Here is a 25,898-nt window from a genome sequence, read left to right as displayed (position 1 = left end):
GGGCGCTGGCGGCCCTGGTGCTGCTGGGCGTGCGGGACGTGATGTTCCTCTACGAGGAGAACCGGTGCAGCATGACCTACATGTACGAGTACCCCGAGTACCTGGTGAGTGCGGCGGGGTGTAACAGGTGGGACCTGCCGCTCCCGGGGCGTTGCCGCCCGCCCCGCCGCGGCCGGAGCCCGGAGCTGGGAGCCTGAGGCGCAGCTCCCGCGGGGAGGGAGAACAGCCCCTAACTCGGGGTTCGGCGCCGTGCTGGAGCGGAGAGCGGTAAACGGGGCGCGGGCAGCTGGGGCGTGAGCGGGGCCGGGCCGGCAGGACGCGCTGCTGTGCCCGCGTCGTGCGGCGGTGCCCCTCGGGGAGAGAGCGGCGGAAGAGCTGCCCACCTGTAACCTAGCGGGGTTTCGTGCTGCCACCGTGCAAAACCTGCCCGCGACCGGAGCTGCCAGTGCCTGGACTTAGCGTGGCTCTGTGAAACCCAGGAGCTCACGCGGGTGTTGGCCGAGGAAGGGGCTGGGCCAGCTCCTGTGCCAGCCCTGGCAGTGCCCAGGAGGCCGAGCCTTGCACTTCATGGCCCTTCTCATGACTTCGTAGTGTGAAGTAGCCAGTGTCTCAAAACGCAGAACTGAGCTTTGATTATTAGTGTATTTCTGGAAGTGTTGAACAGTGGTGCAGAGTCTTCTCGGTGAGCACTTTGGAGGTGGCGTGTCCCGGAACATACATGGGAGAGCTTGTAAATCCTTCTGAGGTCCCTCTTGTTTTGCTAACAGCCTTGTAGAAGTCTCTCTGAAAACCCGGTATCAGTTTGCGAGAGAGGACTGCTCCTGCAACTGATATTTCCCACACACTATTCTGGCTTATTAGTGGAAGGATGTAAATGCATATTTGTAAGTTCACTGCTAATGCTGCAGCATGCAGTTGCTAGAAAACTATTTTTCTTTTTGATAGTAGTAAATACTACAGCATTTTCTCTCTTATTAAAAGCATAATTGGTTGGCTTCTGAACATTTCATTTTTCATTATCTGAGATCTAATTTATGTTGGAAAAAATAGTAGTTATTCTAAAAAACACAGTTCAGAAGTAGGTTGCAAGCTGGCTTACACAGTAAAGAAGATCAAAAGCAAAACTTCAGTGTTTAAATTCATAATGAAGCAGAAAATTAATTTTTGGATCTATTAACCTTTATTTGCTAACCTTGATATAGCCATCTTAGCCTACAAAAGAGGAACTTGGTATGGCTACAGGGATTGTTTTGTCAGTGCTGTAGAACAAATTCGTTTAAGCAGTTTTAAGTACTTAAATACTAAGCAGCAACTTTTCAGATCTCCTGGCAGCCAGAACCCAGTTCAGCTTCAATCTGAAGCCAACCAACAGAAAGTTACTGGCAAAATCCATGTGTTGTTATTGGCGGGTGCCTGAAACTCTTGTCTGCCACCTCATCTTTTGTGTTTACTCATTATGGCTTAAACTCCAGGCAGCTTTAGGTGGGATGCAAGGCTTAAAAGGTGCACAGGAGATGCAGGAGATAAAGTCACAGCTGGCTGTATTGCCCTCTGGAATTTCTGTTTCCTGTGTAATCATTTTTACTGTGCAGGAAACAGCACTTTGGGCTGGGGGGCAAATTGTGAATTCGTTTGGGTTTGCTACGGTATTGTACTTTACAAGTAGCTTTTCATTGTTGGAGGTGTCTGTTGTGTGTGTAGTGCTGCCTTCACTAGGAAATCCCGGGGTGGGAGTCTCGGGTGGGAAGTACCTGTTCTTGCTTCCGGATTGGTATCACATTACAAAGCAAATAACTGCTTGAGCAGTTAAACAAGAAGTTTAATTTCTTTTGTGCCTATCAGTGTGGGTTAGCTCACAGTCAACCTAGTAATTGATCATCTTTTTTTGCATGAGTTTTAGAATTGCAGTGTTTGAATTTAACCTGCCCTTGTCGTGTTCAGCTGTACTTGGCAAGAGAGTCAGAAGTTAGTAATGAGGACTTGTTCACATAAACCTAGTTTCTTACGGAACCAGGGTGAAAAACAGAGCCTGCACTGACATTGTAAAAAGTTGCTGTAGCTTGCTACAACTGATTACATAAGCAGTGTCTTGGGAATTCACAGTTTAAACCCACTGTCATGGAACATGAGTGTCTCTTTCCTTTGGAGTTATACATTGCCATTTTATTATAATATTTAAATACTGTGATTTACCAAAAAAAACCCCAACCCCCCAGTATTTTGACAGTACAATTCTCAGGGGTTGTGTGGGTTTTTGTGTTTGACATTGCCCCAGGGAAGAACAGCATGTTAATTTTATGTTCCACAAAAGTTTTTGAGAAGACAATGAGCAAGGAGGTTTCTGTGGATGAACAGTTGATTTGATCTGTCATATAAGTACATCTTGATGGCACTCTTAGTTTAGTAATGGGAACTTCTGAAGGGTTTTTCACATTATTTTGGAAGCCTTTGCAAGAGGAGCAGCAGAAAGGAGTGAGAATGGGACAGTGAGGTCAGTGAAGTTGGAAAGGCAAGATGATAAAGAAAGGGAAAAGACCAAAGGATGAAGATATAAGCCTTGAATGAAGCTTAAATTTTCTTGTTCTCAGTGAAAGAATTTAACTCACACTCTCACACTGTGTTAATGAATCAAGATAATTAAAATACTGTAAATAATATACACACATAGATACATCTCATAGAATAGAGATTTTATATATATATATATATATATATATATATATAACATCATGAAAATAGTTTGCAAATAACCAATATACCAAAAAATTTGAAGGCCAAGGGGGAAAGAAAATAGTCATTACCTGAGGAGAGATAGACAAGGACAGGGGAAGGGAAGGAGTGTGGAGGCACAGAATTAAAGCTAAATCACCTTTATGGTAGATGCAACTGAGAGAAAACAATAAATGATTTGAATTAAAGATGCTTCTATTTCAGGGAAGAAATTAAGAGAGACTTTACAGGAGATTTCTGATACAAAATTGAGTTTAGTCTTGACCTTGTTCTGTAAAAGTGTTTCCTTAAAATATAAATTACACCTTAATACATGTATCTTTGTATTATCTTATTTTTCTGTCAATTGTTACATGATTCTAACATAATTAATCAAATATTGGAATAAGTGTATTTGCACTCATAAAAAATTTAAAAATCTGTATCTTAGAAACTCAGAATTATAAACCAACCAACCTATATGCAGGTGTCAAACCAAGATAGTAGTAAACAAGAACACATTTAATTAAGACAGTGCCTTATGACTCTAAGAGATTGACTTACTGGTGTAAGATTAATCCTCACCTAGCCCTTGGGATCAAAGAGATTTTGTTCTTCTCTCTTTAGGGATCCTAATCCTGTGAATCAGATGTGTGCTAGGTTAGGGGGTTACTTGTTGTTGTCAAGTGACAGCTGACATGTACATTAGACCTTGAGCTGTTGCAGAACCAGGTGTTTTGTCAGACCACAAACCCAGCTCTGAAAAAGAAACAGAAAAAGCCTCAGAGGACCACGGGTTTGTTTTTTCTGCTGCGCTGTATTGAGGTGGTAACTGCTTTTTGAACTCCCACTGCAGGTGACATCTCTGTAAAAATCAGCTAAGAGAATTCCCACGAGATCTGTGGTTTCCCCTGAGGCAGCAGGTGTTACCTGACAGTCACCCACATCCCACTGCTCTCGAGGTTTAGTTTGTATCCTTGTGCTGAGATCCGTGGCATTGGCAAGGGTTCCAGAACCATTCCGGTGCATCAGGAATAGTTAGCATCACTCCTGTGCCCCAGTTTCTGGTTTCAGCTTCTCCTCTCTTGGGAGAATTGGTGGGGTTTTGACATGCCTTTTTTTTTTTTTTTAATTCCTTTTCCCTGCCCCGTATTATAAGGCTGGATTTACTTTACAAATGTGCAGCTTTGATAGATACATAATTGCATTCATTTGCAGTTTGTTTCAAAGCTAGTTGAAGGTAATCACTGTTTAGAGTAAGTAACTGCAGCCATTCATTATGCCCAGTAATACTTACTTAAACAGTTTGTTTGATACTCCATTTTTAATTAGTTCTTTTTTAAAGCCAAACCCAGTTTTTCACTCTTTATTCTTTAGACTGTAATTTACAGCCACATATGCCAGATCATTTAAATGGCTGGATAGCCAGTGTATTTTCCTGTCTGTAACTCTATAAACAAGGTCTTTGTTTTCTTTTTAATTTTGCAATAGAAAATAAAATTACCCAAGAAAACAGCCAGACGATACCCAGCATATGAGCTGTATCTCTATGGGGAAGGGAACTATGCTGAAGAAAACAAAAATCTCCTATTGACAGGAATTCCAGTTCTCTTTCTGCCTGGGAATGCTGGCAGTTACAAACAAGGTAAGTGTTTAGCTGAGTTATAGCTTTGTTACAAAAAAGCACTCAGATTTGTGCATTTGGTAGCTCTCTGTTTGAAATAATACCAGACAGCATCATAATGGTCGATCATATTAGTCTGTTTCATTCCAGACAGTCAGGATACATGATTTTTGTTTGAAATCAGTTGAATGGTTAAGCTGTAATATTTCTCTGGAACAGTACAGTTTATGCTGTCCTCTGGCAGCACTGCACCCTTGCTGTACTTTTGATTGCAAACATCTAGTTGGTTTTGATTTGAACAATGTTTGGTGCAATGAATGCCAAATAAAACACGACCTGAATTTGATTAGGAGAAACTGAACCATCTGCTATCTGTGATGTAAAGGAATTATGTGCTATAGAAATCAGCATCATGTAAGCTTGCCCTCTAGTTTTAAATCATTTTAATGCTTTAAATGCTTAATGCTTAAAATGCTTTTAATGTTTTAAAGCATTTTTATTTTTCTGAATACCAAAGCTAATGGTACATCAAGTTTTGTTTTCAATGTTTACTTTGGTACCTGCTATTCCTTCCAGTCTGGGTTTGTCAGACTGTTATTTTTGTTCCCTAAAATGTGCTTTGAAACAGTAAATAACACTCTCATGATGTTAGAAAATGGATATGTGTGTGGGGAAAACCAGCATAGTCTGAGCCCTGATTTCTTACTGTGATAATTTTTCCTTATATTAGCACTAAACTTGATTAAATTACCTGATTTCAGAAAATCTTTAGAGAGCTGGGGTTTTTTGAGAATGTACTTGCTTAGCTTATAACAGTAAAATATTTTACCAATTAGTACTTTCAGAAAACTCATACAGACTTCCAGGCACAATAGCATCCAAACAAGATTATAAACATAATGATTATGAGAGGTGCCATATGGACTTTTGTGATTGTGCATCAAATATTGCAAATCTGTGAATTAATGCTGTCTCTAAACACACGGCAGTACATCACTATGCAGGAAATAGAATGGTACTCTCAGGGCATTTTAGGAATCAAAAGGAAATATCTGAAGAACAAACTAACTAGGTGACTAGAAGTACTACATGCTATAGGAACAATAAATATTTTAGTCATGTTCCTTTTGGAGTGGATTTAGGGAGACTGGCAATACGTCATCTATGCATTTTGCAAAACTTTTGTTAAAATTAATTCATACTAATTCTTACTTAGTTCAGAATTTATTGTGAGGTAACACAGTTTTATTCTGATGCCTAGATGAGCATAGAAAGTGTTGGTATTATAATTTTTACACTTCTTTAAAATATATTCATATTGGATAAACAATGAAGACAGGTGCTGCTACCGCCTTTGTTATTTTCATAGAACCACGTTGGAAAGGACCTTTAACATCATGGAATGCAAGCATTAACCCAGCACTGCCTAGCTCACCACTAAGCCATGTCCCTGAGTGCCACATGTTTTAAATGCCTCCAGGGATGGCAACTCCACCACTACCTTGGGCAGCAAGTTCCAATGTCTGACCACCCTTTTGAAGAAGAAACATTTCCTAAGATCCAATATAAATGTCCCCTGGTGCAACTTAAGGCCATTTCCTCTTGTCCTTTGAGTTAAAAGTAGAGGCTCACTCACAACCCACCTTCAGGAGTTTTTGATGTGTTATGGGCACTTCTGAAATATTAATTCATCATCTTTCATGGGCACTAAAAAGAAATTTGTAAAATGTACGTAATTCAGACTTTGAGTAAAAGATCTGAGAAGGAGGGTTCTGCCGTTCTCTCAACCTGTACCCTAGGAGAATCTTGCTCCTGTGTGCTGGATTTGGGCAGAGCTTATGACCATCATTTGTTGTTTTATATAGGCACTTTTGGGACTTTCTTTTTTATTTTCTGCTTCTGCTACCATGCCTTCTTATTTGCAGCTGTTAATGTTTCCATCCTGCATTGTCTCCATGGAAACATGGGGACAATTCTGCACACAAAAGGCTATATTGAATAGTAGCCAGGGTTAGACAGGGAAGACAGGTCAGAAGCAAGACCTTGTAAAGTGAACATTTTGTCTCCTGAGGTTTTAGGGTTTGGTTTTGCAATCCCCCATACTTATCTTAGTGGTATTTGGGAATGTTGTCGTAGAGTTGAGGGCCTTCAAAGGAGTTTTAGGAAAGCCTAGCAGTAGGACTGTCTCTACAGTTGGAATCAAGAATGCCTTCTCCTGGAGGCACTAAGAAGGTGCAAATGAGATGAGAAAAGCAGCCTTAAGGTGGAGGAACATGGTCCATGTATAAATTTGTTCCTGACATAAAATATCTCTGTTGTCAGCAGTAAGCTGAAAAGAAATGGTTTGGTTTAGAAGATCTTATAAATTACTTGAGGTGAACAATGGATTTAATGTATTTGTTTCTTAATTGATTGTGTATTTATGTTTTTCTGCTGAAGTGATGCTGAGCAGTGACTGTTGGACTGTTCTAATTGATGTGGTTTTTTTTCTAGTACGTTCTCTTGGCTCCATTGCACTTAGGAAAGCGGAAGATGTTGACTTCAAGTATCATTTTAATTTCTTCAGTGTCAACTTTAATGAGGAGTTGGTTGCATTGTATGGTGGTAGCCTGCAACGACAGACCAAGTTTGTGCATGAGTGCATAAAAGTAATTCTTAAGTTGTACAAGGTAAGTAGTGACACGTGCTGAGTAATGCACTTCCATTTGGGAATGGAATTCTGGGCTGCCTTTCCTGCTGCAAAACTGAAGAGTGATGAGTAGGGGAGGGAGACTTTATAACGTGTCTAGATATTAGAAGGTGATAATAATGCAATAGAGAAGTACTTTTCTTTAACGGATTTTTAGTACTTATGAAAATCACAGAGCTTTAAGGAGGTTCTGTGTTGTGTTTCTAAATAAATACTTCTATGCACAATGGATCTTTTTCTAGTAGACATGTAAATGCCTGTAACTTACTAAAATATTCATATGTATTCATTGCCTTACATCAAGTTTTCTCTGGGAAAGTTCTTTGATGTCCTCTGTTCCTAAAAGTTCCAGAAATTAAAATCAGCTTAAGTTTACTAAACTTGCACAGGCTACACAGTATTTCCTTTTGAGCTGGATACTTCACATTAAGCACATTTTCATGAGATAGCAAGTCAATTTTTATTCCGTTTGTAAGCTTGTTAAGTTGATGCTAATTCATGTTGTCCTTGAAAGACCATAAGTTAATTTGGGGGAAGCCAGGGGGGAGGAAATCTACAGGTGATAAGAATAGTTCAATGTCAAATCTGTTTCTAATGTGTCTGATTGCTCTTTGCTGAAGGATCGAGAATTTGCACCGAGCAGTGTAGCAATAGTTGGGCATTCCATGGGTGGTCTTGTTGCAAGAGCATTGCTCACTCTGAAGAATTTTAAGCCTGAACTTATAAACCTGCTCATTACACAAGCCACACCTCACGTTGCACCTGTAATGCCTTTAGACAAATATCTTACTGGTGAGTATTGCATTTGTCTAATCACATGGTATTTCTTTATTGATCCTCTCAAGCTTTAGTGGGGAGATTCTTGCAAATCAACAGCAAAATGTACTGCTTTATTTACTGTAATGGAACTGTTCCTTTGTTACTCAGGTAGTTGAGGGTGCCAGGACACTCAGAGAAAGTCAAGTGTCATACAGAATGGATTATGTGGACTTGAGTTTCTGTGCGAGGCCTGGAGCTCTCAATAATTTGTAATTTAATAAGTTGTAGGGCATGTTACTAAATTTGTAAGCTTTCCAGTGAATGACGTATTTTCTTTCTTTTCCTTCTCCTCTTTGAAACTTGACCTCTGCAATGACTTTTATCTTTATCGAATGAGATAGTATTAGTTCTGTAAAAGGTGCTAAATTTAATGTTTTTCATATCTAGAGGTTGTAGAGGTGGGAATGTAAATATAGATGTCATAACGTATTTTAAATATTTACAAAAAGATCATATTTTCCCTCACCTAAATAAGTGTGGCATAAAAATAAAGTATAATCATTACTCATGTACTATACACTTCCTGAAAAACTAGATTTGATTAAGCTATACTGATTAAATATGTGTTTAGTAATAATTGTGCTGTTACATGTAGATACTGAGGGAATTGGTGAAGGAAAGGGAACAGACATTAATTTTCATTTTTCTCTGTGACACCCAAGAGGAATGGATTATCTTTAGCTACTGAATTTGATTATTTGTGCTTGTATTAATTCTCCATCCTACAATTGATTTCAGTGCAGTGCTTCTTCCTTACTGACTGTTTCTGGACTTCAAGTAAATCTGTGTCTGTCCTTCAAATAAACCTATGGATTGCTACCCTAACAATATATGTGCTCAGCTGATACAGAAAATGTATCTGTCTTTCCTAACTGCTACCTCTTTGGGTTAAAACAATAATTTTCCTCTCTTACATGAATCAAAAGTGATAATCAGAGCTCAAATGTCTCTCAGGGGGCTTACAGAACATTTTAGTTAATGTTTATATAGCTTTTTTTTTGGTATATCAAATAGGCTTATGGGAAAATGGTGATTGATTTTAATATATTTTATAGATTTTTATACAGCTGTAAACAATCATTGGATTCTAAAGGCCCAAGATTTAAGAAATTTAACTACCCTTTCTGTGGCGGGAGGATTCAGAGATTACCAAGTTCGTTCAGGACTGGCTTTTCTACCAAGATTGAGTCAACATGACAGTGCCTTATCTGTTGTGGTAAAAAAGCAAACTGTTTTTTTGGTTTTGCATGGAACTGTGTTAGATAGTTATTAATGTAATGCATGTATCAGTGTCTATATGGGCAGCATAGTGTAAATCAATATGAAAATACTGCATGTTCAAACACTATATGGATACTGTATGGTTATAAAATCAAAAATAGTTGATGTACTCTAAATGAGCCTGCACTGGAGGAGTATGTGTGGCACTGACTGGAATCATCTATCACTTGGTACTGTTTCTTCTTAGCACCTGCTTGCACTTCTTCAGTTCCAGAACTCGGGTTTTATTTCCCCAGGTTTTTGGAAGAGGTGTGTATATGGAGAAAGATGAATGTGTAGTATAGCAGTAGAGTGTTCTATTATAAAAGAGAGCTCTGGCATAGCACCTTCTTTTTGTATTTGTTGTTTCTCAAAGAATTCAGGAATAGAAAGGATGTAGAGGATCATCAAGTCCAATTTTCTGCTATTTGAGGCATCTATCCTTTCAAAATTAATCAAGGGTCATCAGAAAGTATTTAGGTTTGTTGTTCCATCCCCTCTCCATCAACTTGTTCCCTACATGGACAATGGAGAAGCTGGAAAACACAAGGAGGTGGCAAATTTGTAATTTCCAACTTCCATTTACTGCAGAAGCCAGTTTTTTAATGCCTTTCTTCTGACATCTGCTTAAAATGTTACATGAAATAGCTGTCATTCCCTCGGTGTTTACCTCCCTGTGTGTTGTACAGAAAGCCTGTCTATAAATAGGCTCAGCTCGGATCCTGCTAGGCTAAGAGGATTAACTCTGCATTCCCTTTGTCCTAGTAACCCTTCTCTGCATCTGCTCTACTTTCATTTCTCTTGAGTGTTGGTGACCAGAATTTTGCATGAAATTTCCTGACTAGTGGTACCAGTTCTTTCTGGCTTTTGTTTGGTTTGTTTTGGAGGTTGTGTTGTGGTTGTTATTGTTCAGTTTGTTTTTTTCTTCCCAATGATGCATTAATAGTTCATAGTTTATTTGATTCATGTTGAGCAATAGGTTGATGAGCTCCATTTATGGGAGATTTTTTTGATAATGTTAGTCCCTAAAATGTAATACATAAAATCCATTTAAAGCAAGTAATAGCTTCAGACTGACCAGGTCTTTCTTTGTGGTGTTCTGATGTTCTTTATGTTGAGGATGCCCTTGGTTTCTCAACAGCAGCTTTCATTGGCATGCCGCTATTCTCATGTGCTAGGATCAGTTATTAAAATAGTAAGATTAGTCATAGAAGCAGTCTTTGAAGAAATTTTTGGTAAGTTTCCTCCTCTCCATTTTCTGTCCTTTCACCGTTAGTCTCTGCTATTTACCATAGACAGTTGGGTAATTTTGTTTTATAATTTCCACCTTGCACGTGCTTCAGCGCTTGCAAGATGGCTGACTGAAGAAGTCATTCTGTTGTACCCTAAGCCCTGAAACTCTTAAGATAAAGGCTTTTCTTTTTAATAATTGTGCAAATATGTTTAAATAAGGAGGGGAAAGTTTTCTATATAATTGTAGAATGTTGAGTACTAACAAAAGCTTAACCATTTTCTTCACCCGAACAGAGCTCAGCTGTGCCTAGAGCTTGGGCCTCAACTGACCATCTCTCCATAGTGTGGTAAGATAATGGAACAAAGGTTAATTGACTGACTCTGCATAGCTCTCTTCTCCACTGTTATCACTTTCTACCATAATTTAACTTCAGTTTAATATTATGGTGAAGTTTATTCTGACCAGTTTTATCACCCTGGATCTTTCCGTCCTAGATTTAATTTTACTTACTCTGTCTTCTAGGTGCAAAGAACTGATCCTGGCTACCATTAGAGCTTTTTTTGATCTCATAGATGAAAACACAAGGCAGGTCTGTATATGCGATCTCTATATTTACCCATCACACTTTCTTCTTCCATCCCAGAATGTTTAATCAGGAGAGATATCTCCCTATTTTAGAGAGAGCTCTTTCTTGATTATTTTAAGTCACACTGAGAAAGTAGTTTCCATTTTGTACCAGTCAATGAAAAATCCCTTTGTGTTGTTTGACCAAAGAGTCAGAAATAACAAGGTGTTAGCTCAGTTTTTATTATTGACTGCTTGATGCTTTATGGCTGAGCTGTGGGCTGAAGATTTCTTCCACAAAGCAGCAGATCCAGTTCATCTTGCACCAGGATAAACAAATTTTGTTAGATCTGTAGCTGTGAATTTGGCGTCTCAATGTGTGCATAAGAGCAGAGCCCAAGACACAGAGGAGGAAGGATTTCAGGTGTTCCTTCTGAGGCTGTTTGGGACATGTTTCACATGTACTTACTTTAATGTGTGATTTAGAGAGACAAAAAGAGCAGTGCAGTTGTTTTGCAGCACTGACTGTGCTAGAGGGTAAAACTTTTCAGAAATCAGTTGTAGTGGCCACAGTTTTGGAAAGTGGAACAGATAAAAATTAGTCCTGGAAGGCCTATTTGGAAAAAGCAAAACCAAACCGATCAAACAAAGAGAAATCCCAACCCCAAACAAAAGTGAATCACAGTGTAGCTATACAGCTGGATATGAGAACTCAGATTAGCCTAAATGTGAGAATTTTTCTTAAGCTCTGGCCTAAGTGTCATTTCAGGAAGAATGCATGTGTGTCTGTAAAGAAAGTTTAATGGAATGGTTTCCGGGTGTTATGAGTTGGTGAGAATGTAAAACTCCTGAAAGTTTTGGCTGTGCTTTATAATGTGTAGATTTTCTGTATTGCAGTGATTGACTATTGATGGCATTTCAGAGCATTGAATTCAGAACAGAAAGGGCTCAATGTCTTCTAACAATCTCTCCTGCCTTCCCCCCACAAAACTGTATTGCTAGCTGTGATCACGAGATGATCTTAAATCACACACATTGGTAAAAAATTGATAATGTGCTCTTGTTTTAGATAACTGAAGATCCAAAGAAGAGAATGTCTGTACTGAATCACCACTTTGTGAGACACCCTGCAAAGATGTTTGAGGAAAATCCTGAAGCTTTTACACACCTGACAGGTGTGCAGCAGTTTTCTTTTGAATAGGATTCAGTAATACTGCTTTGTTAATGGTTAATCTTCTCACTAACAAAGTTTCAGAATACACTTTGTCCTCCTGCAGACAAACTAGGTTTTAGATCTAAGCAATCTGCTTTTATTTGATTTTGGTATTAAATTGGTTAACAAGGGTAGGTGCAAAAGTCTGTCACTTTTATATAGCTTGGATTCTGAGGATTCATATTTACACCAGGTTATCCAGTAGAAAATCTCAGAAACTGGGAATTGCTGGATGTCAAAAGGGCAGTCTTATTTTGTTTCAAGATCCATGGGGTTTTTATTTTGCCATTAGTATTTAGTAACAGGATCCTAGGGCTTTATTGTTTCCTGTGTAACTGATGATAACTGTTGCATGTAATTGTAAGCAGTAGCAATCCTCAGTGTTGATTAAAGCACATAAGGTTTGCATCCATATATGGATAGGAGATAAGACCTTGGTGATCAGTAAAATACAAGATTTTGGAGTTAAGAATAATTGTTCCTGCAGTGCAGCATACTGAAATATTTATTTTTAGGAGCTTTCAATTGGATTACAGTCAAAGACTCAAAATGGACTTACTCAGTTTACAATGTAAGTAATCTCTTTCCCCATTGTGTGTTTATGTTTTTGTTTTGGTCGTTTTGTTGGGGGGCGTTTCTGTGTTGTTTTTTTTTTTTTTTTTACTAATGAGTTGGTTTTTATTTTAGGATTCTGATGGAAAATATTTCTCATTTCCTCTTGCAAGCCACAGAATATCATACAGTCATGTTTACTGTGAAAATAGTATGTTGGTGAGAAAATACTTCTTTAATGTCTGGAGTTCGTTTGTAAAGATGTGTCTTTTTAATTTCCATTTGCTGCAGTTTTAAGACAATTAATGAGCAGCTGTTGAAATTGCTGCCATCCATTTACAATCACAGCCTAATGCATGTCAGAGGTACTACCTGTTTTAGCATGTCACACTTAGTATTCAAGATCTGAAACCTTCAATGCCACCTGAACCTCAAATGTTTTCTTTCTGACTCTTCAGGTTAGCTCTAGATTACTGTGTCCTTTAATTTAGTGAAGTTCTGTATTGATGGTTTGGAAGGAAGAAGTTGTTTTTAGTGCTGCTCTGTTTTTGCCATACTTCTAATTTGGGAAAGCTGTTCATAGGTTTGCTTTCCCATAATAAAATATAAGTGAACCTGAAAGGCTACAGAGATCTTTCACTAAGCAGAGAAAGTGAATGGAAGACAGATGAGGAGACAGCACCATCTCAGTTGTCTCCTATGAAGAGGAAAGACCATAATGTGCATTTCTTGTATTTTTAGCTTGAGACACATACATTCAGCCAAATTTTTGAAAGAGAAATTAGGAAAGCTTGTTTGCTTAACCTTGTATTTATTCATACAAACTGACATTATTTAAAATGGTTCCCAGAAACCCCCACCATTCACTCTAAAGCTTCACCTTTCTGTCTTTGCAATTATAATTGCAAGATTATGATATCAGTCCTTTAATTTTCATCAGTTTTAACCCTTGCATTGTTTGAAGTAATCAGTATTTTTAATATATTTATAAATGCAATCACACACTGTTAATGTAGTATTTTATGGTACTGATTTTACAGGACACAAGTAGCTGGATTTATGGGTGCATGAACACCAATTCATCAATGTGGTGAGTATGAACAGTTCTTGTTCTTTATTCAAAGGGTTTTGTGAGACTGTGTTTGAATTTAAAGCCTATAAATTATCCTTGGTAGGAAGGGATTGGAAGTAAAATCGTTACTGTAAATAATTCATGCTTTCTATATCCCCAGGAAAACAGGAAAGAATAGCTTTTCTTAAAATAGATGATATTCTTCTTCAGGGAGCTGTATTTTTGACCTTCATAGCAAGAGCTGGAGAGGGACCTTTCACAAGGACATGAGGTGGCACAACAAGGGGTCGTGGCTTTAAAATGACAGGGCAAGTTTAGGCTGGGTATTAGGGAGAAGTTGTTCACTGTGAGGGTGGTGAGGCATCAGAGCAGCTCCCCCATAGAGGTGTTTGGAACATTTCCATCCCTGGAAATGTTCCAGGCCAGGGTAGATGGGGTCCTGAGTAACCTGGTCTAGGAGAGGGTGTCCCTGTTCATGGCAGAGTTGTTGGAAGTAGATGGTTTTTAATGTTCTTTTCAACCCAAACCACCCTGTCATTCTGTTTCTTTAGAATCTTGTGACAAAAGACATTTAATGTCACACAGAGCCTTCAAAAGAGTGGATTAAAGCATCTCTTTCTTTCTTCAAATTTGCTACTGTCATATGAAAAGTATTTAGAAGGGTGTGTGGTTTAGTGCTTATTTGTTATGACAGTCATTACACAGTAGATTTAAAACATTGTCTTAGCTTAAATTTGTAAAATAAACTCCAAGTAAATTTAATCTACCCTTCAAATTAGGGAAAGCTTCCAGGCAAAATTGAACTAGCAGAGTTTTTATCTGTTCTGGAATCACTGAGGTGTATAGCCAGAGTCTTGCCTCCAGCAGATATCCAAATGTCACAATTACTTTTTCCTGATCCAAGAAGTTGGCTGTTACTCCTTTGTAGAACCTTTGATCGGCATGAAGTGCACGTTACTAGTTCAGGACTGCTACTAAAACCTCATCTAACAATAGTTGGCTGTGGATTGTCCTGAGGTCATGAACACTATTTAGAGAAACAGCAGTATTCTGGTATTCAAAAAATCAAAACCTGAAGTGGCCAAATGAATATGTTGCAGTTCTGTGAATACGTTTTAGAACTGCTGCAAACTCTTTAACAGCTAACAGTTGTTTTTATTTATATGCTCTGTTTTAGATATTTTCATAGAAAAAATTGTGGTTTTGATGTTTAACAGATGTTAATAAAACTGCATGGTAATTCAATGCTAGTGCAGTTTTAGCTCATGAAAAGTTTTCATTTTGTGTCTGAGCTGCTTGGCTAATACATGCTGCAGGTTTTCTGTATGAGAGAGTTGGAGCTTTGCTTGGCTTGGTTTTGCACAAATAAGATTTGCACTATCTGAAATTACTGCAGTTTGATAAATTACTGTGGTAGCAGTGCACCCAAATTTCTTCTCAATTTAAAATGTTAATTCAGAGAGAGAGAGAGAGAGAAGCTGATAAATTAATCCACTGCCATAATGCTGGGCCTGCATAATGAGCATGCTTATCCTTTAATGTGCATGAATTTTTACAGCCTGGAAGCTGTTGATTTATCCTGGAGAGCTGAGTTACTTCCAACCACCAAGGTAAGTGTACCTAACTTGTAGGAGGGAGAGGTGCTTCAGGGGGTGGTTGCAAGTCGTAGAGGAAGGATCTGTTCTGTTTGGAGCATTGGAGCAGGTTGTATTTCACAGGAAAAGGGTACAAGAGGTAGACAACTAGGAACTGGCAAGGGGCAAGCTAAGGGGTATGTTCAGTAATGGCTTTGCTACTTCTTTCTTTTTCTTTTTTCCTTTCTTTTTAAGGTTGTAATGCTGAAACTTCTGGACTATCCTTCTTTGTCCCACATTGTCATTCAGGTACCACCTGCAGTTGGCAATAAGGTAAAAAAATACAACATTCAGAAATTGCTTGCTTAGTGTATTCTGTGACAAGAGGAAAAGGAAGTATATTAAATATGTGCTAAGTTACTTTGAGAAACCATAGACCCCACAGTGTAGTGTGGTTTGAAAGCAGTTTCTGTAAGCTCAGAAACACTTTTATAAAATACCAAACAATAAGGCGTGAACAGCACTTGAAACATGTACAAAGCCACATTTCTCAAATCAGTTCTTAGAGTTCTTGTTGGAGATTCTAATGGTAATCTTCCTTGTTCTTCTTAATACTCTGGTTGTTTTCCTGAATGTTCATACCTTTGAACAGTCATTTCTCTTACCCAGGTTAGCAGAGAATACAGCTAATTGAAGGCACCACACCTGGATTCTGGGAAGCATAAGTCAGATATCTCTGCAAGCTCTTAAACCACAAATGATGTAGTAGACCAAGTTGTGCAGAGTTTAACAGTTTTAATCTCACAAATGAGATGGATGTCTTTGCATCCAGGGTTCTCAGGATCCCATTGAGAGGGATATTTGAAGGCTTAGTGTACTGCCCTTCTGGATCTGGCAGACCTTTCCAGTTAGTCCTGGAAATGGCAGACTACTGAATTGGAATTTCCATTCTAATCAGATCTGACATTGCTTTCTGTGACACAAATACAGTCTCTGAGTGTCTGATATATTAATCCATGATCCAAGAAGCTATTCACAGCACAAATGAGTGTGATGTTCTTCTCTGAGTGTATCTTCAGATAGTTGTGACAGAGGCATCTTGCAGTGAAATTAGTAATGCACAATGTTCAGGGTAAGCAAAGATAAAGGAGAGCTCACTTGGGAAATGTAATTTGGCAAGTACAAAGGCTTTCTAGTCTTGTGCTTGGGTTTAGATCTGTTTTTAATATCCTCAATTGCAGTATACTTTGGGCTGTGAATTCTTCAAAGAGGATTCCAGAACAGTCCAGCTCCCTGTAACACATCTTTTTTCATTTGGTAAGTATAACATTGCTTTTGGAAAAAATGGAAAACTAACATAACTAACCTTTGGATAATAAATTTGCCTAAAATTGTCAGGTCAGGAGGTTTTTGGGGGTTGTTTTTCACTGAAGCTAACACTGCTTTTGTTAGTAACATAGAAATGAGAAACATGGGGTTTAGACTAACAGATATGAAATTATGTCATTCTCCTGGAAAAGAAATAATCTGAAAATGTAGTGCGTTCTCAGATAATTTTATCTAATAAGTGAAAATCCTTTACAGGGTTTTCTTCAAGCAAAATTCTTTTAAATTCAACTGGATTACTTTACAATGTACAGCTCCAGCACTTCAACCAAGTAAGAATGCTACTTAAGTTTTTAAGGTAATATAACCACTGTTTGTCTGGAGAAAAGTGAGTGAATTCTATTTTTTTGTGTTCTAGATATATCAAGCTTTCAAAATTTATATAGACAGTCACTGCCAGTCACTCAAAGGTAAATAGAAGTCTTCTAAAGTACAAATTTATAAAACAAATTGTTGAAAATTTGTAGAAACTAAAATCTTCTCATGCAATGGAGTTTAGGCATTGCTGTTATAATCTGTTCAAATATGTCTGCTAATATCACTCACTTCCCACTTTAAGAAGGATGGATCAACGAAAATGAGGAATTAGTCCTTTAATGTTTGTTTTTCTTATTTCCCAGCAAAGGGAAGTTGAATTTCCATCAGGATTCTGCCTTATATTGAAAGTGTTTCTTGAGTAAAGCACATTTGGCTAGGATTTGTATTTGCTGATAACGGGACTCAAATTTGAATGTTGAGCTACATAAGCTTAAACAGGATGGGTTGCTAAAGGACCCTGTTTCAAACAAAAAGAAAGTGATGAATTTTATTCGACTGAGGTTTTGTTTCATATTGAAAAGCAGAACTCTTCTCAAAACTGTTCTTCCTTTTAAACATTTATGTCTCGTTGTCTTGTCCTGTAATAGCCTGAGTTTAAACATTTTGCTACTAACTGCTCTGATCTGCATTGCAATGTAACTGCAAGCCCAGAGATTCTGTGTAATGATCTGTGTGCCACCTTTGTTTTACTGGCCCTGTAGTTTTTAGAGACACAGTTGCCACATCTGGTTCTTAGTTAAGTTTATATTTTTTAATGCTGTTCCATTTCAGAAAGAAAACCAAGTGTTTACAGACTTCATATCCCCTGGTCATATGAAGACTCAATAACTGTAGCGAAGTAAGGACTTTAACAATTAAAAACTTTTTTATATGTTTTTTGAAGAATATTTGCATCCTGTTGTGGTAATATTTCTCATGTGAGACAGTTTCTCCAGTCTTAAGTGTTTGGTCTCTGTATCTTTTCCTCATTTAGCTTTCTGCCCTTGTTGACAAAGATGTTTTGACTTTTTCTAGAATAAGAATACCTACTAATTGTTTGCTTAATGGTTCTCACTAATTTTCCTGTAAAAGAAGTCAGATATGCTGGTCTGAAATTCTCAGGATAGTCACCTTCTCATGAGTGGAGAACTGTGGCTGCTCTGAATGCTGGCTTCGTCCTGGAATCCAGGGTTTGGAATATATAGCAGCCCTATGTTTGCTTCAGCAGCATAGTCCTGACAAAATCAAATGATACAGCTTGAAATATATTTGTCACTTATGAAGTTGAACAACCTGACTGTATTTCAGATGGTTGAAAACTGTATTTCTAGTTTATTTTATAAGTCTGAAGGATACCTCACAATTTCCAGCCCCCTGTGTTTTCCAGCAGCATAATACTTGCAGGAAACTGGATTGTATTCTTGAGGATATGTTCTTTCCTGTTCTGGCACTCACTATATTTGCATGCTCTGTTAGGCAGTGTGTTCTCTGAACTTGTCTGCTTTCCTTAGGGCCATGTCCCAGGATAGTTCAGAGGAGAGGGAACTGAGGATGTTACCTAGTTCTTTGTGACAGGATAAACAAGTTCCTTACACCATTTTGCTCACAGCTTGAGGTGATACTTAGTGTGGTAGATCTGCTTTATGTGCACTTGTTGAAGACTGAGACACGTTTGGTTTTTCTGCTTGGTTATAAAGACAGCAGTGACCGTGTAAGTTGCTGTTTCAGAGTTCCATCTCTTGCTGAGATTTCTGCCAAACTGCATATTGCTCAGCCTCACAGTGACAGCAGCCTTCCAGAGTTAAACATCTACTCTTCCCCAGACTGTCAGTATGAAGTGAGTAAAACAGTTTTATTTTATTGCTAGTTTGCATTGCTGGATAATTTTTGCATAATTCAGTCTTTTAAACCATAGCTAATTAATCTAAATAAATACGAAGCAAATCTAAAGGTGGGTGTTTGGCCTTTTTAACATGTAGTGTGTGTTACAAGTATTTTACAACAGATGGGTTAGTACTGAAAGTTGGACTCTAAAACTTTAAAGCATTTGCTTTTAATTGTCAATAGCAAGGTGTTGTACATTTTAGTTGTGGGATTGCTGTTTAAGTTTACTTCTTAAAAATTAAAGTATTTTGTACTTACGCTTACCATTTAATGAAACAATTTTTTTTTCAAGGTAATTCTGAAGACATCACTTCTACAGGTTCTTGGGCAAGTAAGAAAAACTAATACTAAATGGTTTTTTTATGTCAGTAGCATCTATAGAAATTTTTACTTCCTCCCTTCCTACTGTGGTACATCAGGTTCCTCCTTAATGCCAAGAGGAGCACTATTCAATGATCATTTTGCAACTTTTTCCCTTGGCAAGGATTTCTCCCGGATGGATGTCAGGCCCCAGTCCTCAGAGCAGAAAAGCTCTCTAGCTCTAAAGAGCTGCTGTAAATGTGGAGTATGTGGCTTTTTGGTGAGCTCAATATCTGTAGGTCACTTTAACTTTCTTGCCTGATGAGTCAGTGGTGTTAAAACTTTAAAATACATTTGGCATCAATTAAATTGGGGGAAAAAGCCTAAGCAGGTCCATATGCTCCTTTTCAAGAAATCTTCTTTGGTTATCAATGAAGAATACATTTCGACATGGGGATCAGTAAAAATAGACTGGCCATCTGCAGTTCTCTGGATCTAAAGAGTAATTAATTTACAAGCACCTAAGCATAGTGCTGGAATAAAACTGGCAAGATTCTCTATGTGAATGTATACATTTAGAGCAAGGATTTTTCATTTTGTTGTTATTTTACAAGAATTTATAGGCTCTTGGTATATTAATCATGACTTGGGAGAGTGGAAGCCAATTAATACTTGCATGTAATTGCTTCCAAAAGTTCTTTGCCTAAAAGCATATAAAACTGTATTCAGATTTCGCTTGGAAAGTGGCTTTTAAATTGTTTTAAACTTACTTTACTGAAATGTGATACTTGATTTTTTTCATACTTTTCTTGACTGGAAAAAACCCCATTTGTTTCTAATTTGATCATTTATCCAAACCTGTTTCATCAGCTGCTTATGAGAGATTCTAGTCTTTTCCATCTATAACATTAATTGCTATTGGAGATTATTAAATATGCATTAAAATGAGAAACTGGATCTTTCAAGAAAGATTTTCTAATCTCATTATCATTCTGGCTTCATTATATATTTGTGTATGTGTTTTTAAAATATATTTTTTATAGATAGAAATGAAGTTATCCCATTATCATTGTCTTTCAGATAGTAAGGTTCCATGCTGGTGCTTTTCCAGTCTATATTGTTTCTAATATTCTTCTTACTTATGGAGGACAACTGAGCACATTGAGATCAACAGGTAGCTTTCTAAAAATCTGTATATTTTTCTCTGTCACAAGTGTTTTTAAAGAAATTGCTTATTGAGTTTACTGATGAAAGACTAGCTAGATGTGAATTTTTCAAGCTAAATATCATTCAACTTATAGAAATACTTGGATCTGTGTTCTTTTTTATTTTTTTCTTAGCTGGTAGTTCTTCAAGGTTGTGTTGTAGCAAAATCTTTATTATTTTAATTTGCAGTCCCTTCTCTGTGAAATATCGGTGTTGCACAGTAGTTTAGAATTACCAAAAATCTACTTAAAAGTACATGTAAAAGTTTAAAATGTATTGTTAACGTGCAGGAAACACTATTTCTTGCAGGAAGATGAGATTTGCATTGCAGCTTTGTTATGCTGTCATGTCTTCAGACAAAATGCATTGTTGTTACAAGTCAGGGGGTGTTTGTAACAAACTCCACAATGTCTCTAGGAGCTCATGTGCCATATTGCCTTAATGTGGGCGACCCAGTGGAGAAGGGCCTTGGTGGTAAAATATGCAGCCTTGCAGTACTCATACAAGAGATGGTTATCTTGTTTTCAAGTCAACTCATCATTGTCTGAATTTATATTTTGTTGTGGATGATGTTTGTTGAAGTTCATGACAGTAACTACAGATGTTCTCTGTTCTCGATCCTAGGCCAGTGTTCAGACTTCTCCCTCGAACTAGTTAGGGCAGCAAAGCCCTACAAAGTAGAACCTCTTATAAGCATTGTTGTGTTTCTGCAGGGGTGAGTTTGCATCATTTATTTGTTTAAAGCAGTTTCCAAAGCAGAAGTTTCAGTAAAACTGTTGCTGGGGAGGAGTATTATTTTATTTGTAGTCACTGTAAACACCTGACTGTTACTTTGCTTGAAAGACTGTAATAGAAGGAATAGATGATAGATATCTAACTGTAAGAGCAATTGGAAGTGATAAATAATACTGCTTTCATGTTTTTGGCAGGTTTAACTGGTTTAGAGAGATATGGGAATCACTGTCACTACCAGAGGTGGATGCTGCTGTACTGAGTAGTCAGGATGCATGGTTCCCCCTTGTGTCCCTGATTCTATTTCTTTTTGGGACAGGCATTGCCTACTGGAGTGGAGTATTTTTCTCTACATCTCTGAGACTCTTCTCTTCATTATGGTTAACTCTGATTAGGTAAAACAACGTGATGCTATATAATTATGCTCTTCTAGATGACTTTGACCCTGACAATTTGGGGTTTTTTTGTTTGTTTGCTTCTGTGTGAATGCTCGGGCAAGATTGAATTCTGGGCAGATGGAATTTATACATGATTTTAGGCATCTGGGTTTGAAAGCAAGCAGAAATTTATGTCTGGGAAGAAGTACAACAGGAGTTTTGTTTCTGGATTTTTCTTTTTTAGACCTACTGAACTCCAGAAAGATAAGTTGATTACACCCAGCAGACTCTGTGGGATGATATCTCTTGCTTTGGTTAGCTGGACCACTTGTGGTGCATTTGCTGTACTCATTATTTATCTTCAATACTTGTTCAAGGTACTGAAAGGGTAAACATTTTGTATTTGTAACTGAATTGAAAATTTTAGGTGCTTTGAATTAACCCCAAGTTAAAAGCAAAAGTCCAAATTACCCTTTTTCATACATAAAAGAAAGTTATTATGCTTGAAACAGGTATTTCTAATTTATCAGTGTAGATATCTCATAGAGTTTTTCTTCTTCTTTTGTTAATGCATCTTACAAAGAAATGTGTGGTCCCACATGCCCACTACAACAACGTAGATAATTGAAAATTTTAACTTATAGCTAGGCAATATTATAAAAACAAAGACTAACAGCTCCCTTGAAGAGTAAGGACTCCTCAATTTCTTTTCCTATACTACAGCTTTTGTGTGAAGAATCCTTACTAAACAAACAACTGCTTGTCTTACAGGTTATAAAACTGCATGTAACTGTAAGAGCAGAGCAAAACATGCACAACAGGGTGAGTCTGTTTTGGTGGCTTTTTGAGGCATAAATTGCAGATTTTCTTCCTAAATCACAGCTGGTGTGATACAGTTAGGATATTTTTCCCCTCCTCTTTCCCCAGCGTGGGTTCTTACAAACCTGTGCACGGTTTTGTGACTTCTGTCTTTCATTTCCAGGATTCAGGCCACTCAAAAGAAACTTCACAGAACTCCAGTACACACACAGTCAAAGCCCAGAGTTTAGTGGACAGCATTCCAGAAGCAACACAGTCTCCTTCCAACAGTAAAACACTTGCTGAAGCTGTTAACAGTCTTAAGATGCACATTACAGTCCTTAATTTATTCACGTGGATTGTGCTGCTCAACTTGCCATCTTTAATCTATTGGTTAAAAAATCTCAGGTAAATTTTTAAATTGACACTAAGGTGGAAGAAAGTTACAGGAACCGTTGAAGATAATAAAAATTATAAATGTTTGATTCTTTACATTATTAGTTACCTTACAGTTTTAAAGACTTCTGTTAATTATAATTGTTTTCTCTGTCCTGTCTGGTTTGTATTGTGGTGTAAATAGGTGTTAAGTGAATTGGTGATCTGTTGAAGAAAGTAATGTTTCAGAAGGGGTTTAAAATCAGGCAGGGCTGCCATATAGATTTCATGTATGTTTTTTGTCATCAGCACATGGATATTATTTGGCAGCCTAGTTTAGAAGTGATGGGATTTTTAAACAATTTCTTTGCAGGTACAGTGTTAGACTTGATCCTGATCCCTGTAGATCCACAGCTATTATCCTCATATGCATCTTAGAAATTCTAATGAATTCAAGTACTTCTGAAGTGAAATCAAGGTACTGTAGCCCAATCTCTAGTTTTGCTTTCCTGCTTGTTTGTGAATTACCATTTGTGTGGTAAAACTTAATTTATGCTGTAATTGTTCAGCCTCTATAGAGATTCATATGGTTAAGTCTAAAAGATGAGCTAAAATGTGTGCAAACTCTAGTTCAGTTAAGAGGAAAAAATCCCCTGTATTTGCCACATGGAAATAAATGAAGTATGTGCTGTCTAAGCAATTGGCTGCATAACAATTTCTTGAAATGTGACTTTTTAACTCATGATTCATTGAATCCTTTCAAGTGTCACAGAATCCAAATACATTGAGCAATTATTGTCAGACAAGTACAAGGAAAAGGGAATTCTACAGTATTATAGTTATGTTCTTGTAGCTTCCCTTATGGGAGTAGAAATATAATGTGTACTCTACTGGATTAAGAAGTTCTGAGAACTTGGTTTTGCTGACAGAATTATTTCTTGTTGAGATATGAAATTAGTCAGTGCCTCATGAATGACAACAGTAATGAATGTCATTTATCCTCTTGATCAGTACCTGTTATCTCAAGTGATCTAAACAATTAAGTCTTCCTATGTTACAGAGAACAAATTTCTAAATTAATATTTGTAATGACATTAACATTTTTGAATAATTTCTCTTCCTTATGCATCAATTTTTATGGTATATTAGACCTAGTTGTTCAGTTTTAAAGATTAACAAAATCTTGAAATATAAATCACTTTGCAAAGGAAAATGAAATATGGCATTTGCATGCTTTCTGCATATGTGGCTACAAAATGATAATTTTTCTTCTTTCTATTCTTACAGTAAACTCTTGAAGATTGCAGCCAAAGTTCCACTCCCTTTGTCTGTTGCAATGCTGGCCTTTGGACGAATGCATTTATACAGAGTCCCACACTTTGTAACCTTTTCTCTTCTTCTACATGTGCTGTGCTGTTTTGTGTAATGTTCATTCTATATAGGACAATGCACCCTAGAAACTTAACACTGGAGATGGGAAAAATTGCAACACAGAAATGCCTAAATTAATATGATCAGTAGTTTACATTATGTGGGAAAGAGGACAGAACTGTGAATACTTTACAAAAATTCATGGTTTTATTCATGTTGCTTAGAAAACTTTTCCTGGTGTTTATTTCATGTCTCTGAAAATGGAGTGATTTAACTGTGTATAAGTACATGACTCATACCAGTGCAACATCTCAATACTCTGCCTTGTAGACATTTTGGTATTTCACTGTACTGCTTTGTGAAAACAGACATTTTTTATTCACTGTGCCATGCTGTGTCTGTGTTCTGAACTTGCATCTCTTGCAGGTCTAAAGTATGCTGGTTAAAACTCAATACATTTCAAGCACACTGTGACTATCACAAAAACCACACAGCCAAGTATACTTTGAATTACTTTATGTTAAATTCAAAAGCTGCCACATTTGTGTCTAGACAAACTAGAATGTACTGCTTATATAGAACTGTTATTTCTATCAAATCATTTGTTCAATCAGTGTGAGTTGAACATTTGTGAGATTATTGCAAGTCTTACACATTTTACTTTTTGTGAGAGTGAGAAGACAACAGTATTCTACGTAGCTTTCTATTCAGGAAGGATACCAGCAGATTCATAAACAATTTGCTGTAATGTTGTTTTAAAACATTGTCAGTTTTCTCTGGAATTTTGAAATTAATCCTTGGACTTTGTCCATATGTAGAAGCTAGCAAACGTTGAGATATGGTGTGAGTTAACAGTGCAGTTGCTGCACTCTTTCTAAGTAGACAAGGCAGGCTTTTTTCCTATTGTAAACAGAGAATCAACCATCTCCTAATAAATGCCAATACATAAATGAATATGGAATAGTTACAACCCTGCAAAATCCTATCCTGCCATACAGTGCTAACTTCTGCATGTGGGCAAACTCGGTAATAGTGGGAAATACTGACCATAATTATTAGCTCTGTATAAATTTTATCTTAGTGCCTAGATGCTACAGTGACTGCCATTTATAATAAAGCCTACAATAGCTATGTGTAAGGAATTCTGTCCCCTGGGCGTGTGTTTTGCCAACAGAAGAAATCTCAGCAGTCCTTAGGTTTAAATGATGTATTGATTCTGTGTAGAGATGAGCTTACTACTTGCTTCTGTGTTAGCTGTCTCTGCTATGTCTGAGATACCTGTTACCTTCATCTAGAAATACTAGACCAGCTCAATCATCTTGTAGGAATACCAAGAGGAAATCTGCTGCTCTCAGTCAATCAAGTATACTCTTGATACAGTAGTACAGCCAGCCTGACCCATTAATTCCATCATATCTTAATAATCTTGCCTAAAGTGCCTCAGTTATTTCTAATGTGTTGTTAGGGTCAATTCCTTTGAGCTGGCTGGAAAGACTCAATTCACACAGTGACTTTCCAAAATAAAGGACAAACATGAAGAAAGCCACATGTGTTTTGTTTGCTTCTATCCATGTCAGCAGTTCAACTTATTAGTAAGTCATTAAAAGTGCTGTAACTGAGTATAAGGGTATTGTAGTTAGGCAAACCACTGTCACTGTTATCAGTAATCAATGTGCTGGTATTCTAGTCTTAACTTTTTCAAAATAGAAGGTTAGATTATATATAGTGTTTGTAAATCAGAAAAGTTATTTGAATAGATTATATCTTGATATTTTCTAATCAAATGTATGCTACAGTATATGTATATAAGATAATTTGTGTGATTTAATGTACTTGTAGCTAAATGCACCAGTTGGTTAAAT

General features: G+C 37.3%; 1 protein-coding gene across 2 annotated transcripts; it reads left to right on the top strand.

Moving 5' to 3' along the window:
• PGAP1 (post-GPI attachment to proteins inositol deacylase 1) lies at positions 1-25,578 on the top strand. Of its 2 annotated transcripts, none has more exons than XM_053982075.1 (27): positions 1-104; positions 4,201-4,354; positions 6,827-7,002; positions 7,643-7,814; positions 8,897-9,057; positions 10,629-10,681; positions 10,858-10,924; positions 11,969-12,074; positions 12,628-12,683; positions 12,800-12,883; positions 13,705-13,754; positions 15,295-15,346; positions 15,566-15,643; positions 16,552-16,627; positions 16,895-16,968; positions 17,055-17,106; positions 17,786-17,852; positions 18,722-18,830; positions 19,170-19,208; positions 20,258-20,351; positions 21,008-21,098; positions 21,313-21,510; positions 21,737-21,869; positions 22,264-22,314; positions 22,475-22,698; positions 23,039-23,143; positions 23,953-25,578. In XM_053982075.1, the coding sequence occupies exons 1-27, from the start codon at positions 42-44 to the stop codon at positions 24,089-24,091; spliced, it is 2,724 nt and encodes a 907-aa protein (XP_053838050.1). In that variant the 5' UTR covers positions 1-41; the 3' UTR covers positions 24,092-25,578. The 2 variants fall into 2 exon arrangements, with proteins under 2 accessions (XP_053838050.1, XP_053838051.1); XM_053982076.1 differs by lacking the exon at positions 1-104 and adding an exon at positions 200-267.
• The last annotated feature ends 320 nt before the right edge of the window (positions 25,579-25,898 follow it).

This window comes from Vidua macroura, chromosome 7, assembly GCF_024509145.1.
Source record: "Vidua macroura isolate BioBank_ID:100142 chromosome 7, ASM2450914v1, whole genome shotgun sequence".
Taxonomy (NCBI): domain Eukaryota; kingdom Metazoa; phylum Chordata; class Aves; order Passeriformes; family Viduidae; genus Vidua; species Vidua macroura.
This window is presented reverse-complemented; position numbering and strand designations above follow the sequence as displayed.